Genomic DNA, 17,682 nt, shown 5'->3' on the forward strand with positions numbered 1-17,682 from the left:
TACTCACCATCATTTATGTACGTACATACGACGCCTAAATGCCTAATAATGAAAATGAAAACGTACATACGACGCCTAAATGCCTAATAATGAAAATGAAAAAGTCCCTGACCGTAGTCAAGTGAGCGTCGCGAACGATCTGGATAGAGAGGGGGTTATGCGGACAAAAACTAAGTTGGTTGGTTTCTGTTTGTCATCAGTCATCACCTATCCCTCTCTCTCTTTCCCTCCTTCCTTCCCTCTCTCTCTCAACCAAACCCTAACTCTCTCTCTCTCCCCACCTACAAACCCATCTCTTCCTCTCTCTTCTCCACCATCTGCTCACGCCCCCCACTGCTTAGTAGTTATCTAGTAAATTATAATTTAGCATGCATATATACGCTGATCTGTGAGGCCCATTTATAAAGCCCATGTAAGTAAAATATCGAAATTTCACTTCCGAGATTTCAAACGTGCTTTTGTTTGTATATCTTCCACAACACACTTGCCAATGTTTTCTATATATAAACCTAAAAACCATCTTTTGGAGGGAAACAAAAAAATGCAATGGAAAAACTGTCAAGCTTAGTCCACGAACTCCGCGAACGAATCGCAGCATCAACATCATCCAACGGTGGTACAGAAGATAACGAACCATTAGAAATCAGATTCCGTTCCGTTTTACCTAATCTTCTCCACGCTTACGTTCTCCCTTCAGGTCTCTTCTCATTTTCTTTAACTTATTTTATTTTTTCATTTCCATTTATGCCCTTGTAAGTTTGTTTATATTACTTTTATTTGTTTTGTAGCTAATGAGAGAGAAGTGATAGCAGTATTGAAGTTATTATCTCATACAGCTAGAAATTTCCCTGGTGTTTTTTACCATGGCAAAGCTAATGCTGTTCTTCCTGTTATTGGTCGTATTTTACCGTTTTTCGCGGAGCCCGCGTTTATGTAAGTGTACATTTTTTAGTTCCTTTTTTTTCGCAATTTTATATATTATATTATTAAAGTTATTACTAGTGAGAACATATCTTTAAAAGGGGTATATTGGGGAGAAGAAATATTTGGAGGTGATGTAGGTAGTATTGTTAAACCATACAATGTGGTAATAGAATGCGGATATTTAGTAAGGTTTTAATATATTTCGACATTCTTTTGTAAGTGTTTGGGATGATTTACTTCGACTCAATTTTATTTCAGTTCTCGGCATGAAGTGATACTTGAGACAGTTGGATCACTTTTGTCATTGCTCAGAACAGGAGATCGAGAAGCATTCCGCCAGTTTTTCTTAGATGGCATGTTGTTAGTTGAAGGTGCGTAATATTTGTCTGAAACCACTATTGTCATTAAACTTAAACATTGGCATAATACAATCAATGTGAAGAAAGTTGGCATTATTGTCCATCAATTTGGAGCTATTCTCCTTATGCTGCCTCTGTGGTTTTAGTTTGTCAAAATGTATCATTTAGGTCATACTAGTATGTGTGATCACTCAAAGCCATGTTAATCAACTAAGTAACATGGACGCGTCATGTTCTTCAAATAATTTATGTCCGGACACACGGACACGTTGTGCAATACGATTTCAAACTGGTTTCTTCCATACTCTAAAATACTAAGAAAATAACATATTATCATAGTTACAACTCCATGATATGCCACTTTCATGGCACTTTGTAAGGTCTTGAGCCCAATGTTTGTGTAACTAAAGAAAAGTAGTTTTGTTTTTAATTAGCTGTGTCCGGCTGCCGTGTCGGACACTGACATGCGTATCTGTGTCAATGTGACTTACACTTTCCTACTTATTTGTTTCTCAAAACTGTAATGCATCATCAATTTATTGACATGGTGTCTTTAGAAACGGACAAATAGCCTCCGTATCAACTGTGGTTTCATTATTTGTAAACATATGCCTGATAACTTTTTAAAGCTTCTGCAGTTTTGCTTATACAGAACTGTTGTTGCTCTTATTTTGCACTTCTATTTGTTCCTTCCAGAATTCTCACACATCTATCCTTCATAATAAATCTTATAGCCTTGTTTCCCTTCAGATCTTCTTTATGTAGCATCAATATCCTGTGGCACATCAAGCAGTAAAGCTTCAGCCAAGGTTTCCTTGAAATGCTTCAGTGAGTCCTTCAACGGAATTATCTATAGTCCACATTTATTCAGTGATCTTCCAGAATGTTGTAGACCGAAAGATGGCCCTGGCATCTTGATTGACATCACAGATAAACCGAGGTGGCAGCTTTTTGCCACTTGGACAATTAAAATCATGAGCAAATGCCTGACTGAAGGAACTCTGTATGTGGAAGGTCTTATCAATGCATCCTTTGTCTCTTCTGCATGTGCTCTTCTATGCTATGGAGATGCCACTTTGCATATGGTGAGCTAGCATCTTAACCGGAAATAGTATTCTGTTTCTTGTAAATCAAAATTTTGGACTTAACGAACATTTTATTCAATTCTGACTGTTTGTTTTTCTACAAAGGCATGTTTTGACTTTGCACGTATCTCGACAGCAGTAATTGATGCCGAAATTGTTCCACGTGAAAACCTTATTCGGACAATATTATGTATATTAGGCCAAAATGAGAAGGAACATCAATCATTCAGGTATGTATTAAGATCTAAGTTACATTGACACGGACATGTGTGTCCATATCCGACACGGATACGGAGTGTCTGACACGGCGAAATATAAAAAACTAAGGTATATCACACACAATGTGTGTGTGTGTGTCCGATACGGACACGTGGATACGTATCCGACATCGATTATTTTTGAAATATGGTGTGTCCATGTAACATAGATTAAGATGTATTTTTGAATAGTTTTGGTAAAATTTTATCCATCTAATTGGTAGAGGTAAAATTGGTATTTTTAAATAGTTTTGGTAAAATTTTATCCTCTTACTTTAATACATGTTCCTTGTAATGTTATTAAATTTGTCCTTGTTGACATGTGTGATACCCATATGTCGGGGAGTGGTGGACCTGGGGATTGGCGTGTGTCTATTACTCTGTTATGTGTTCTAAAATTGGAAGTGTGTAACATAGAATGCCTTGCTGGAGTTGCTGGTAGGATAGATGATAGATCTGAGAGATTGTAAGTTCATTATTACTAAGATTTTTTTAACTTTTTATATTCTTTTTCAGAATTTTTTCTTAACACCTTTTATAGTAAAATTATTAAACAGCTTGGTAGCTTCTTTACCAATAAATTCGTATACGAGAATGATTTCCATGTTCTCTCTAATTTCTGATTAATTATTTGCTTCTCATCTCTTTCTTCTTTATTATGACAAGATACTCTACTATTTCCATGTGTAGCAACAAAAAAGGTGATCTGTTACACTTGTCATATCACAACTACTTATAGATCACTTTTTATAACAAGTATGAAGGATCAAAACTGGATAGGTGTTCTTAATTTCTGAAATTATAGGTTTTAGAAGTATAATTTGATTGAAAATTACTCAGGTTTATAGATATAAAGTTATACATAGAGTAAGTCATTGACTCTTTGTTAATTTTTTTTAATCTCATCTATGAAAGTGTTTAACTTAACCGTTTTAGCTATCACATTTAAATTCCATCAAGAGTTTGTCTCATATGGTAGCAGGTATCCATTTAGTTAGGAGCGAGGTTCTGAGTAGGTTCTAGTTAAAAGCAAAGTTCCGAAGTGAAATCAACATCATGTGTAGTCAGTGTAGCTGATCCCAACTCATAGTGTTATCCATTTTAAAATGTAATTTATTTTGTCTACCAGACTAGCTTATCTTAGCTTAGCTATCTTCAAATTAATCCTAAATAGTCCATTTGCAACCATGAATTAGATGGAGATCTCCACTTCACTCTTCTTCTGTTTTGTTCCAATTGTAGTTAGAGAAGAATAAAATTCCTAATTCTCTCTCCTGATTTCTCATTTCTTTGTTCTTTCCTATTCATTTTTTTCTTCTTTTGGGGTTTAAAATATTGTTTTATGTTAGTGTGTATCTGACACAAGTATGCATTGGTTTTTTTTTTTGAAAATATGAAGTGGCTATTAGGGGTGTGCATAAAACCGGCTGAACCGACAAAACCGACCGAACCGAACCGGTCGGTTATGTTTATGAGTCAGTTCGGTTTGATTAAGTATATTTGAAAACCGATAGAGTTGGTTCGGTCATTGGTTTGGTCCCAAATCCGACCCAAACGACTTGCTATATATAATATATATTAGAATATATATATTTAATTGATTTAATTTAAAAATATGTAAAAAACCGGTTGGTTCGGGTCGGTTAACATCGGTTAAACCGTAACCCAATTGGTTCGGTTGGAAATTAGTTTGGTTTGGTTCGGTTTCAAAAAAATATAAACCGATAGGGTCGGTTCGGTTTAGACCCAAACCCGACCTGTGCACACCCCTAGTGGCTATGTCACATAGATAATGCATAACTTGTTTACATAATTTGATGTTCTTATTGAATTTAGGCATCCAACTCAAACCCAATTGGTAATCAGTGGATCAGCCCCATGATTCATATACTTTAGCAGGTAGGCTTTAGACTCCCAACGTTGGATTAATAATCTCAACACGCCCCTCATGTGTGGCATGAATTAAGCCTAACATGTGGACTTGGATTAACGGGTGACGTGGAGTAACATGGGCCGTTTGAGCCAGAGAAATAGCCAGCTCTGATATCAAATTAAATATGGGCATTCAACTCAAAACCAATTGGTGATGAGTGGAGTGGCCTAGGATTTATATACTGATTGGCTAGGCTAGGGTTTAGACTCCCAATGTGGGATTAATACTTTCAACAGTCTACCAGCTTACACTGGGAAGAAAGTAGTGAGTGGAACCTTTGCAATGTTGCTCCCTTTCAGCATGTGCACGGCGTGTTCTGATATATTGTTAAGGAACCAGTTGGAGGGTCTACCAATAAACTTATCGCTACCATCTGAATACTTGGATTTCTTTCTTAATCGTTGGTTTGGTTGTTGTTGATTACCAGTAGTGGGTCTATGTTGCAGAAATGCAGTTTATGATTCTTCCATGGGTGCTTGCCTTGCTCCACTGCACTCTAGTTGTTCGGATGATGTTGTTGAGCTCACAGCTACCGACTTAATCAGTGTGTTTTCTCAATCATTGCTGAGTACTGACAGTTTGGAGCTTAAGGTAAATGTTTATTGCATGGGAGAATTTTCATGGGTAAATGTCATTTTCTTGCGGAGAATCTCATTAGAATGGAAGCATTTATAATATATTTTCCACGCTCGAAAAAACTTTCATGAGAGAATTCTCATGGGTAAGTGAAAATTCAAGAGGGAATTTTCCATCCTGTGAAAATTCTTTAAGAAAAGCGAACTGTTTTTATAAGAGTTCTCCCATGCAAAAAAATATTACCCTTACTACAGTGCACTTCTCTCATCAGTTGATGTAGTATTCTGGAAACTAGGTATGAAAAAATATGGCTGGTTAATGCTTTCAGGTTGCAATGTGCAATGCATATATAAGAGTTGCTAAAACTTGCCCCCCTCGAATCTGGCATCCAGAACTTCTCTTTACTCTCTTATCATCAAGCCCTTGCTATCCATTGATAGGTTGCATTCAAGTTACCATCGACATGCTTGGTCCTAATCTCGTTGGGCAGCGTGTCATGGATTATTGTATTGACGGTCTTTCAAAGTCGAGTACCAAGATAATCGAGAGCTTAAAACTTGGGGAAAAGAGAATGGCTCAGAACCTCGATAGTTTGAAAAGTAAGCGCCAAAAGATAGGGGAAGAGGTGTTTATTTCCACTGCTGATCCTCGGAAGAAGTCTGAGTTTCCCTGTCTGTACACATTTGAAAAGGACAAAGATTACGTGGACTATATTGGGGGCTCGCTTTTATCGTTTGTTGGTCTTCTAAAACCTGGTATTGCTGAAGCTAATCATTTGAAGCCTGAAACTGCCTTAACTGCTCTTAGTATGCTCTCCCTTGCCTTTTGCAACTATCCACCGACAGATCTGTCGCTTTGCATTTTCCAGCAGATGCATGCGTGGATGCCTTTGATCTGTAAGCAGGTATACTGTAAGTTTCAGAATTTCAACTATTTGAGTGCTAAGTATGTTTCTGATTAACTGTGACTGACATCATGCAGGCAGAGAAAAGCAGTTCAATCACTTTTGACATATCCAACTATTTGAAAGCTTTTCACAGCATATTGCATCTGCAAAGTAAGAGAGTAGACAAAATAGTAATTTCATCAACTCAATTAATTGAAATATATGGAGTCACCAATATCTCTATTGCCCTGTCATAGACTTATAGTGTCATATATGCCCTGTCATACATATCTCGGATTACTACTTATGTTATGTGGTATGATTATGATGAGATTGAACCTCTATCTACAACTGGCCTTCTTTTTCTCACGAAATTTGGAAAGACAGATTCATTGGATCTGATGCTTGTAAGTTGAAACATGAAAGAAAGAAATCTATATTTGTAATTCTTGTTACTGAACGAGAAAAATCAACTTAGTCACTAAGTAATGCGGCCAATCCTTGAGGACTATCTTAACTTGATATTTTGTTTTATTTCTCACTAGTCTGTGTTGTATTCTACTTCTTGCACTATTCCATCCTTATACTTCAATGCAGGTTCACTTCCACTGGACCGTAGGTTTTTGCAAATCAAACGCAATGATGCGTCTTCTGTATCCATGATGCTAAAGATTCCATGGACTCACTCCCTTGTGGCTATTCCAGCTGTTTCTTTATGCATGACAAAATGTCTCTCTGTTCAAAGTCTCTCTAAAGTAAGTGTCGGATTGACAATCGAAAATATTCTTGAAGTCCTTGATTTGGCTCTTCATGATGAAGTTGAAGAGGTTAGAGTGGAAGCTGTTAGTTCTATGCCATTAATTGTCTTGTTCTCTGGTCTTGATGCACTCACACATTTGTTGAAAAGAGTAGAGTAAGTGAGTTATTTGTTATTTCATTTTAATTTATTACTCTTAGGATTTGCTGACATTAGAGCAAGTTAACAATTTAATTGAAAAACAAGGATTTGACTATTTGAGCACTTTAATGTCAATTGGTCTTTGCTGTTATGTAAGATATCAAAGGCCTTTGATGGGATGGTAGACATAAGATCCTTGTGAAAAAACTGACTCAGTTATGAGACCACTAATAATATTCTACCATTTACCATATATTTTTTTGTTAATTTCAGCTTCTTCTATTGACAGGTTCCTGAGGATGGAGAAGCGTGGCCAAATTGATAGATTTATTCCCTTTTCTATTGGATATTTAGCGTGCCTTTATGGATCTTTTGATGAGAGTTCATGTGAATTGTATCTACATGGGACCTGTGAAAAACAGAGTCAGGCACTGGATCTTCTCTCCGAAGGATTCTGGTGTCCAAAGTGTGATAAAAGAAGTGGGCGCGATCTCGATAAGTGTCAAAAAGTTTTGTGTCTGCCTGACATAATGGCATGGTGGATGGCTCAACCTGCCATTTGGAGAAGATACAATATCTCTTTTTCAATCTTCTCTATGATGAGTCATCAGAAGAAGTTCAACTTGCCTGTGTGGAAACCCTGCCTAGGGTGCTTATGCATGGAACTGAAGATATCTTGCTCAAATCAAGGAAGCAATGGATTCAATGTATTGAAGTTTTGTTGCTTCACAAAAAGAAAAATATAAGAGAAGCATTTTGCACACAGATCAGTTGCTTCCTTGAGGTCCCCATTTTAAATGGCTTATTTGGAGATGACGAAGCATTAGAGAAAACTAAAGAACAAAGATTCTTGGACATACTGAAGCATGCTTTGGGAGGAGCTCAAGATCCTCAGATATATGAAACTCTTCTAGAATCAATTGCAGAAATTATGAATGTCGGGGATTACCATGGGCAGCTTTTCTTTTATTCACTTATTCTACTAGTTGATCAGCTTGATAGTCCTCATATTATTGTAAGAATGACTGCGTCAAGGTTGATTCATAGATCATGCCACTACCATCTTAAAGGGGGACTTGATCTTCTTATTTCGAAAGTTGTTCATGTTAGGAATGATCTATTTGATTATTTATGTGCTAGGGTTGTGAGCCGACCAGCAATGATCAGAGAGTTTGCAGAGGCTGTTCTGGGTATTGAAACAGAGGAACTTGTCAAGAATATGGTTCCTGTTGTTCTTCCCAAGCTTGTAGTCTCTCAGCATGATAATGATCAAGCATTTATCACCATACAAGAATTGGCAAAGCATTTAAATATGGAAATAGTGCCTTTGATAGTAAATTGGCTGCCTAAAGTACTTGCTTTTGTTCTTCTTCGAGCTAATAAGCAAGAGGAGCTCTCTGCCTTGCAGTTTTACCAGGTGCAAACTGGTTCTGACAACCAAGAAATTTTTGGAGCTGCGTTACCAGCACTTCTTGATGAACTTATATGTTTTCTGGGTGATGGTGATTCAGATGAAACCAACGAGAGGTAAATATTTAAAACAATCTCCAAGAGCTTTGAGTTAGTGTGGTTTTGGTTTGATCTCTAACAGACTACACAAAATCTTACCACATCGACAATAAGTTACATCCCCCCCCCCCTTTCTCTCTTCAGCTCTACTAAGTTGATGCTTGAATTTGGGCTAGGCAGTTAAATTGGAATTCAATAGCTGGTCGGGTCCAGGAGCCGACTAGGCCTAGTCAATCGGGGACCAGTCTGGATTAATCGGGCTATTGTCCCAAATTTTTTTGCTTTCCCCTAGATAACGCATATACATCATACAATTAATAGGAAATTTGATTTGAATAGAAAGAACACAGCAATTTACAACCGTATCAACTTTTCTTTTTATATCTCAAGGAGATTAAAACATCTTAATGAGTATTAATTGGCAAATCGGTTAAATTAAATCGGGAACTCGGCTGATTAGTCGGAATAAAGCGGGGATGTTTGAGCTCCGATTAAATTGAGGATTAATTGGCAAGGCGGATTGGCCGAGTAGCGACTACTTGGCGATTAATCACCGATCTAATAGCCCAGAATTTGGGAAAATCTTTTTCTATTTCTTACTCCCCCTCTTCTTCTTTTTCCCCCTTAAATAATTGTTATTAATTTTTGTTTGAAAGAATCTGCTAAAAGGTTATATCTGGAAATGGTTGTCAATGAGGAGTAAAGAACTTATACAAGGTTTTCAGTAATACCATACTTGGTGTATGTCTTGTGTATTCCCTTTGATTTTTGTTACTCTGTGGACCAATTACCAACAAGTTCGATTTCTTTGCACATAACTTATACAAGTCGTCTTCAAAACTTTTATACTGAAGTTCTCTAATGATAGAAGTCATCATGCTGTTGCACTTCTGAATTAACTACTATCCATCTTTTTTATATTATGTATGGCAGGTTAAAAAGAGTTCCTCAAATGATACAAGAAGTTGCGAAAAAGTTGACAGACTGCAATGATCTTCCAGGTTTTCTGAGAAATCATTTTTTTGGTCTTCTAAACAGTATTGATCGGAAAATGCTTCACGCTGAGGATCTCATGTTACAGAAACAAGCTTTGAAACGTATAATGATGCTGATTGAAATGATGGGTTCTCACCTTGCCACCTATGTGCCAAAAATCATGGTTCTTCTCATGCATTCAATTAAAAAAGAAACCCTCCAAATTGAAGCGCTGTCGGTCTTGCATTTTTTCATCAAGCAGTTAGTGAAGGTATCACCTTCAAGCACTAAACATGTGATCTCTCAAGTATTTGCAGCTCTCATCCCTTTCTTGGAGAGATATAAAGAAAACTCTTCTATTCATTTGAACAAAGTTGTAGAGATACTGGAAGAACTTGTAGTTAAGAATCTGTCCCTCTTAAAGCTGAACATCAGGGAGCTCCCGCTTTTACCAAGCATTCCTGTCTTACATAGAGTAAATGATGTTATACAAAAAGTGAGGGGATCAATGACTCTAAGAGATCAACTGCGAGATGTTGATGATGGTCTGAACCATGAGAGCTTGAATGTGAGGTATATGGTGGCCTGTGAGTTGAGCAAACTGCTGAATGTAAGGCGGGAAGATGTTACAACCCTTATCCTTGGGGAAGGGGCTTCAGATTTGGATATTTTGAGCTCCTTGATTACATCCTTGCTTAGAGGATGCTCTGAAGAATCAAGAACTGCAGTAGGCCAGCGGTTGAAATTGGTATGTGCAGATTGCCTTGGAGCACTTGGAGCTGTGGACCCTGCAAAAGTTAAGGGAGTCCCTTGCCAACGTTTTAAAATTGAATGCTCCGATGATGATCTCATCTTTGAGTTGATCCACAAGCATTTGGCAAGGGCTTTTCGAGCTGCACCTGATACCATTATCCAAGATTCCGCAGCATTAGCTATACAGGAGCTTCTAAAAATTGCTGAGTGTCAAGCATCACTAGATGAATCTGTTACAGCTTCATCATCTCAGTCATGGAAGGGAAAGGAAGCGGTGAAAAATCTTTCATCTGGGAGTGGAAATGTTGATGATAACAGCAAGATTAATAGAAGAGGCCAGAGATTGTGGGATCGTTTTTCGAATTATGTTAAAGAGATAATTGCTCCATGCCTTACGTCGAGATTTCAACTCCCAAATGTGGCTGATTCCACATCTTTAGGACCCATTTATCGGCCTTCGATGTCGTTTAGAAGATGGATATACTTTTGGATTAGAAAGCTGACCATACACGCAACTGGTTCTCGTGCAAGTATTTTCATTGCATGTCGGGGTATAGTACGCCATGATATGCAAACAGCAACATATTTGCTACCTTATCTAGTTCTTAATGCCGTTTGCCACAGTACAGCAGAGGCACGCCATGGCATAACTGAGGAAATCCTATGTGTCCTCAATGCAGCTGCATCGGAGAACAGTGCAGCAACAGTTCCAGGAATTATCGGGGGGCATAGTGAAGTCTGCATCCAAGCGGTTTTTACTCTTCTTGATAATCTCGGGCAATGGGTAGATGATGTCAAGCAAGAAGTTGCTCTTTCCAAATCTCTACAGTCTGCTGTGTCTAAGCACCAGCTATCTAAAGCAAAAGGTCAAACTATGGATCTTCTGACTGGTCCTGATCAGCTTCTCTTGCAGTGTAGTAATGTTTCTGAGCTATTGTCTGCGATTCCAAAGGTTACTCTTGCCAGGGCCTCCTTCCGATGTCAGGCTTTTGCACGGTCTTTATTGTACTTTGAGTCTCATGTGCTGGCTAAATCTGGATCCTTCAATCCAGCAGCTGAGAAAAGTGGCATCTTTGATAATGAAGATGTTTCTTTTCTGATGGAGTTATATAGTGGCTTGGATGAACCTGATGGTCTCTCCGGCTTGGCGCATCTTAGGAGATCATCAAGCTTGCATGACCAGCTCCTAATTAACAAGAAAGCGGGCAACTGGGCCGAAGTCCAAACTTCATGTGAGAAGGCATTGCAGATGGAGCCCAATTCGGTCCAGAGGCATTCAGATCTCCTCAACTGTTTATTAAACATGTCTCATCTTCAGGCCATGGTTACTCATGTAGATGGGTTAATCTCAAGAGTTCCTCAGTACAAGAAAAGTTGGTGCATGCAAGGGGTGCAAGCTGCTTGGAGGCTTGGGCGGTGGGACCTGATGGATGAATACCTTGCTGGTGCTGATGAAGAAGGTCCAGTCTGTAGCAGCTCTGAGAGTACTGCTTCCTTTGACATGGACGTGGCTAAGATTCTCCAGGCAATGATGAAGAAAGACCAGTTATCAGTTGCCGAGATAATTGCACATTCCAAACAAGCTTTGCTCGCTCCTTTGGCTGCTGCCGGTATGGATTCTTACATGCGTGCTTATCCCCTAGTTGTAAAGCTCCATATGTTACGCGAACTGGAGGACTTTCATAATATTCTTGTGAATGATTCTTTCTTAGAAAAGTCATTCCATCTTGACGATTCAAACTTTCTGAAGGTAGTACAAGACTGGGATAATAGACTTAGATTTACCCAGCCATCTCTCTGGCCAAGGGAGCCACTTTTGGCTTTCCGGAGACTGGTCTTTGGTGCCAGTGGTCTTGGTGTTCATGTAGGAAGTTGCTGGCTTCAATATGCAAAGCTCTGTCGATCTGCTGGTCAGTTTGAGATTGCTAATCGAGCGATTTTAGAAGCCCAGTCATCTGGTGCAACAAACTTTCACTTGGAGAAAGCTAAGCTTCTTTGGAGTACGAGACGTACTGATGGAGCTCTTGCAGAACTGCAGCAATCACTTCTGAACATGCCTGTTGATGTTGTAGGCTCTGCTGCAATTTCGTCACTTACAAGTCGTTCACTTGTGCCCCTGAATCCGCCGTCCGCTTGTGCTACTCAACTTTCAAATGAAAACAAGGATGTTGCTAAAACCCTCCTCCTCTATTCAAGATGGATTCATTACACTGGCCAGAAGCAAAAAGAGGATGTGCTAGGTCTTTATTCAAGAGTGAGGGACCTGCTGCCCATGTGGGAGAAAGCATACTTCTATATGGCCAAGTACTGTGATGATCTGCTTGTTGATGCCCGGAAGAGGCAGGATGAGAACCTTGGACCAGGGTCTAGGTTAACAACCACTAATGCTGTGGAAAAGGTGTGGTGGTCTTATCTTTCTGATGCTCTACTATATTACTCTAAAGGGCTTCAAAGGGGCCACAAAAATCTCTTTCAGGCACTTCCAAGGTTGTTAACTCTATGGTTTGATTTTGGGAGTGTATATAATAGAATGAGGTCAACATCAGAACTAAGAAATCACCATAAGAAGGTAGAGATTTCAGTGCCTGAGCAAGTTCTGTTTTCATTTGGTTTAAGTTCTTTTGACACCTTGATGTTATATCTGTCAAAATTTAAAATAATTTTGCAGGTCATGAGCATCATGAGAGACTGCCTGAAGGATTTGCCTAAATATCAGTGGCTAACAGCTCTACCTCAGTTGGTTTCTAGAATTTGTCATCAGAATGAAGAAACTGTCCGGCTTGTCAAACTCATCATCACTTCTGTTCTTCAAGAATTTCCTCAGCAAGCTCTTTGGATTATGGCAGCAGTTTCAAAGTCAACAATTCCTGCAAGACGTGAGGCAGCTTCTGAGATCATACAAGCTGCACGTAAAAGATTTGCTCATGGGAGTGAGGGAAGTAATTTGTTTGTGCAGTTTCCGTGCTTGATCGAGCATCTCATCAAGCTTTGCTTCCATCCGGGCCAGCCAAAGGCAAGGACAATTAACATTGCAACTGAGTTTAGTGCCTTGAAAAGGATGATGCCTCTTGGAATAATAATGCCTATCCAACAAGCTCTTACTGTTTCTTTACCGAGTTTTGATGCAAATATGACCGATCCACTCAGATCTGATATCTTCTCAGCTACAGACATTGCTACTATATCAGGAATAAAAGATGAAGCTGAAATTCTTTCATCACTTCAGCGACCCAAGAAAGTAAGATGTTGCTGCCACTAATGATTTCTGTTTTAGTTGCTTTAAATTTTTATTCCTAACTTCCTAAATGTGATATGGAGAATCGTTACGTGCAAACAGTAACAATTGCTTTGAATGTGACTAATAAAAATGTAAAGAATGTAGAACAGAAAATACACCGCTATTTGTTATGTTTGTGCTATCTAGTACTGCTCATCCGTCCTGCTCCTGGTGCTGAACAATTGTATTTCTGTAGTGCTGAACAATTGTATTTCTGTAGCATTCCTCATGCCAGTCCTGATACTAAAAAAATTCAGTTACTTTCCAACGAATTCAGTCCCACCCTTGTGCAGATCTCTTTTACAATTGAAACCTGGATTTTCTTCTGTGTTGACAGCTCTGTAAATCATTGTCATCCTACAAGAAATATGTATGATTTATTTATTTATTTTGTAATGTAGTGCGTGTTAAAAAAACCATAAGTATATTTAAATCTTAAGAGGTGCAAAGCCTTTCACTTTTTCTTCTCCTTCTATTTCTCCATCTCCTTCTCTGCTTGTTGTGTTTGAGGTGTTTCGTAGTTTGTTTCCAATTTACTGGGTTTGTCCTCTGTTCTCAATATTCTCCAAAAGTGGCATGCTAGAGCTTTTTTGTCTAGGGGTACTTTCTTGAATGCTCTCATTTGCTGCATATTAGAAGCTTAGGGAGCAAATGGAAAATTTTCCTTGATAAAGAATGGTAATTGGCATTCCTCTAATGGTCAGAACTGCATAATGAATGCAGGGGCCTTTTGTTACATGAGTTCGCATGGACTCTTTCTTGGAATTCTTGTGTCTGGAAGAGTATGCGACACTTTTTCACTTTGCGCTACCTCATTAGTTTGTTTTCCTCTATTTCTTTTATTACATAATCTAGTACTCTGTGCACAGTCGATGATCGTGATAATTCACACTTGTATGCTATGCACATTTCCTAAAAAAAAGTGGAATCCGTGTGAGAGAAAAAAACAATCTTTTATTATATGTATGGCCCACATAAAAAAGAAAAAAGAAAAAAGAAAATGGGGTCGAACAGACAGGAAGAAATGGCTTCCCGACTAGCTCCCTCGCACCTCATTATATAGTAGACGATATGACCGTGATATATACAAATGCATGTATGAATTTATGTATTTAAACTAAATAATATAATTTTATTTAGATGGGTTCATTACATAGTACGCAAAAAAAGAAGAAAAATATTTAATTTTCAATTCTAATGTGTACTTGGTAGGTGTAATATTAAGAATTGGGTGGGGGTAAAATTGGAAAACGAAAAATTGTCTATGCCTATAGTAATTTATGCACTTGAGTAATGAGATTTTAGGAACCAAAATTTATAATTACGGTTCCCTTAAATTTAATTCACTTTATCAAGTATATTGTGTATTGAGGCCGAGTCTAATGGTATTCACTCTACATCTCTAAAAATGGATTGTAACAGTACTTTAAGGATAGAGAGTACGTTTTTTACACTCAATGGTTTGGACATCCTACGCCACTTCAACTGACATAGTTTGAAACCGTCATACTTTATTACCCCACTTCAATGGTTTGGTGGGGACACATACAATTCCACTCCAGTTCAACCGGCGCCAAATGACATCTAAGTTTTTTTATGTGATTTTTTTTCAATTTACTCCATTTCAACTGGTGCAGAACGCACTCTCCATTCCTCAATATTACAGAGAGTAAAATGAGGATAAAGAGTTAAAACCACCGCTTTGCTCTCCACTTTTGAAGGATAGAGAGCCATTGGACTCGGCCTGAGTAGTGTAATACAAGGAAGAAAATGAGACAAAAGTGGAAAATGGAAAAAGGCTTTTTCTTTTTATTGTTTTTTGGTTTGTCTACACGTGTCGTGTAAAAGTCAACAAAGTGGCCTAATGATGGCGAATTATGAGGCCCACGTGTATAAAGAAAAGCATATTATACTTGAATGACATACATACCCTTATATAAAAATCTACTAATTCATTTTATAGTGTTTTGTATTGTAATATCAATAGTTGGGTGGGGGTAAAACGGGAAAATGAAATGTCCGTAGAGTCGAAAAGTTCCGTTGGCGGGACGTTTTTACCCTCCACCTATGCAAGATATTATAAAATGTTCATAAAATAACAACCGTAATAATTAGAAGGGCTTAGGGGCAAAATGGGACAATGCTACTGTAGAGTGGCCTTCTCTCTTTATAGTATTTGGATATGTCATTATTTGTTAATCCCTATGTTCTTTAAAATGATTGTCTAAACTTACTTCCCCTTAACTGCAGTTTCTATTATTCTCATGGTCTTTTAGGTTATTTTTATTGGTAGTGATGGTGTTGAACATCCGTTCCTGTGCAAACCAAAAGATGATCTGAGGAAAGATGCACGCATGATGGAATTCATGGCTATGGTTAATCGTCTTTTGTCAAAGTATCCTGAAAGCCGTCGTAGAAAGCTCTACATTCGCACTTTTGCTGTAATCCCACTTACAGAGGATTGCGGTATGGTAGAGTGGGTCCCACACACCCGTGGACTCCGACATATACTCCAAGACATCTATATAACTCATGGAAAGTTTGATAGACAGAAAACAAACCCTCTGATTAAGAGGATATATGACCAATGTCAGGGCGGCAAGATGCCAGAACATGAGATGCTGAAGAACAAAATTCTCCCAATGTTCCCTCCAGTCTTTCACAATTGGTTCGTGACCATGTTTTCCGAGCCAGCAGCTTGGTTCAGGGCTCGAATTGCTTATGCACACACAACCGCTGTTTGGTCCATGGTTGGGCATATTGTGGGTCTTGGTGACAGGCATGGTGAGAATATCCTCTTTGATTCCACCACTGGTGATTGTGTTCATGTCGATTTCAGTTGCTTATTTGATAGAGGCCTGCAATTGGAGAAACCAGAGCTGGTGCCTTTCAGACTAACCCAGGTATGTACTATATAGTGAAGATGAAACCGAATACAACAATGTATCTGATCCTTCTGTGCATCTTGAAAAAATGCGTGCTCATAAGTAATGCTTGTTGGATTAACAGAACATGATTGATGGCCTGGGAATTACTGGATATGAGGGAATTTTCTTAAGGGTCTGTGAGATCACACTCTCAGTGCTTAGGACACACAGGGAGACGTTAATGAGCGTCCTTGAAACTTTCATCCATGATCCTCTTGTAGAATGGACGAAGTCTCACAAGTCCAGTGGAGTAGAAGTTGATAAACCCCACGCACAGGTTTGAAGTACTCTGTGGTTTTTCAATCTAATCGTAATTCTACTTTTAGTGTAAATTCAAGCATTTTGTTAGTATCCAGCCAATAATACTTAGGAGTCAATTTCAGCTTATCCATCAGGTGAACTTTAAGTTGCCACATAAATGAGCGAGTTGCTTAGTTTCGATTTACTTTAGCATGTTGGCCATATTTTAACCTAAGTCACATTGAGGCAGATACACGTGTCGGTGTCTGACACGGCGACCAATATGAAGTGGGACATGGGGACACAACTAATTAAAAAGAAATATATTACTATACTTTAGTTACACAACTATTTATTTGGCTAAAGACCTTATAAAGTGCCTCACAAATAAATAACTATGAAAGTGGCATATATTACTAGTAACTGTAACTGATGTTTGTAAATTGCAGAGGGCCATCGGCAACATAGAAGCACGGCTTCAAGGAATTGTGGTTGGTGTTGGAGCCGCTCCGTCTTTGCCTCTAGCTGTTGAAGGCCAGGCGCGTCGCTTGATTGCTGAAGCAGTATCACATGAAAACCTTGGCAAAATGTATATATGGTGGATGCCTTGGTTCTAGGGGATGCTCCTGTGCTTCCTGTAAGGGATTGGTGTGCTATAATTCTGTTCTTGTCCGATGTGATTGAGATGGCATGTTGTGATTTTGGAATCATTTATTGGGATTTTCTCAGCGGCCTTGAGGTGGATATAGTTGCTGCTTTCAAAAATTTAAGACTGAAGATACCTCAAGGTTGATTGCATCCTAGCTTGAAGACCACTGATGATCTTTTCTTAACACAACAAGGATCACAGGACTTTATGACTACTTCTAGGCTCCATTACGTCGGTGACAGATTTGTGCTATATTCATTAGGGTATTGTACAGTATATATAAACATCTTCTCAATTGAACATCTTATCACATTCCTGATTCTTTTTGCTTTCTTTTCGTTCTTATTTCAATTTTAAGTTTGTTAATATTGCATTTTTTTTTCTTTGATATTCTCATTTTGGACTGTTTTGCTTGTCTCCCTGTTGGTGTGTCA

The 17,682-nt window shown here is 38.5% G+C and overlaps 1 protein-coding gene across 1 annotated transcript; it reads left to right on the top strand.

Moving 5' to 3' along the window:
* Nucleotides 1-498: 498 nt before the first annotated feature.
* LOC147491795 (serine/threonine-protein kinase ATR-like) lies at nucleotides 499-17,581 on the top strand. The gene is given in 16 exon segments (XM_086565043.1): nucleotides 499-697; nucleotides 789-933; nucleotides 1,183-1,295; nucleotides 2,034-2,368; nucleotides 2,474-2,598; nucleotides 5,005-5,149; nucleotides 5,463-6,038; nucleotides 6,116-6,191; nucleotides 6,618-6,933; nucleotides 7,208-7,452; nucleotides 7,455-8,445; nucleotides 9,361-12,724; nucleotides 12,824-13,393; nucleotides 15,709-16,335; nucleotides 16,442-16,636; nucleotides 17,049-17,581. Coding segments are annotated over 16 exon segments (8,142 nt in total). The 5' UTR covers nucleotides 499-546; the 3' UTR covers nucleotides 17,217-17,581.
* Nucleotides 17,582-17,682: the final 101 nt, after the last annotated feature.

This window comes from Coptis chinensis, chromosome 6 (assembly GCF_015680905.1).
Source record: "Coptis chinensis isolate HL-2020 chromosome 6, ASM1568090v1, whole genome shotgun sequence".
Taxonomy (NCBI): domain Eukaryota; kingdom Viridiplantae; phylum Streptophyta; class Magnoliopsida; order Ranunculales; family Ranunculaceae; genus Coptis; species Coptis chinensis.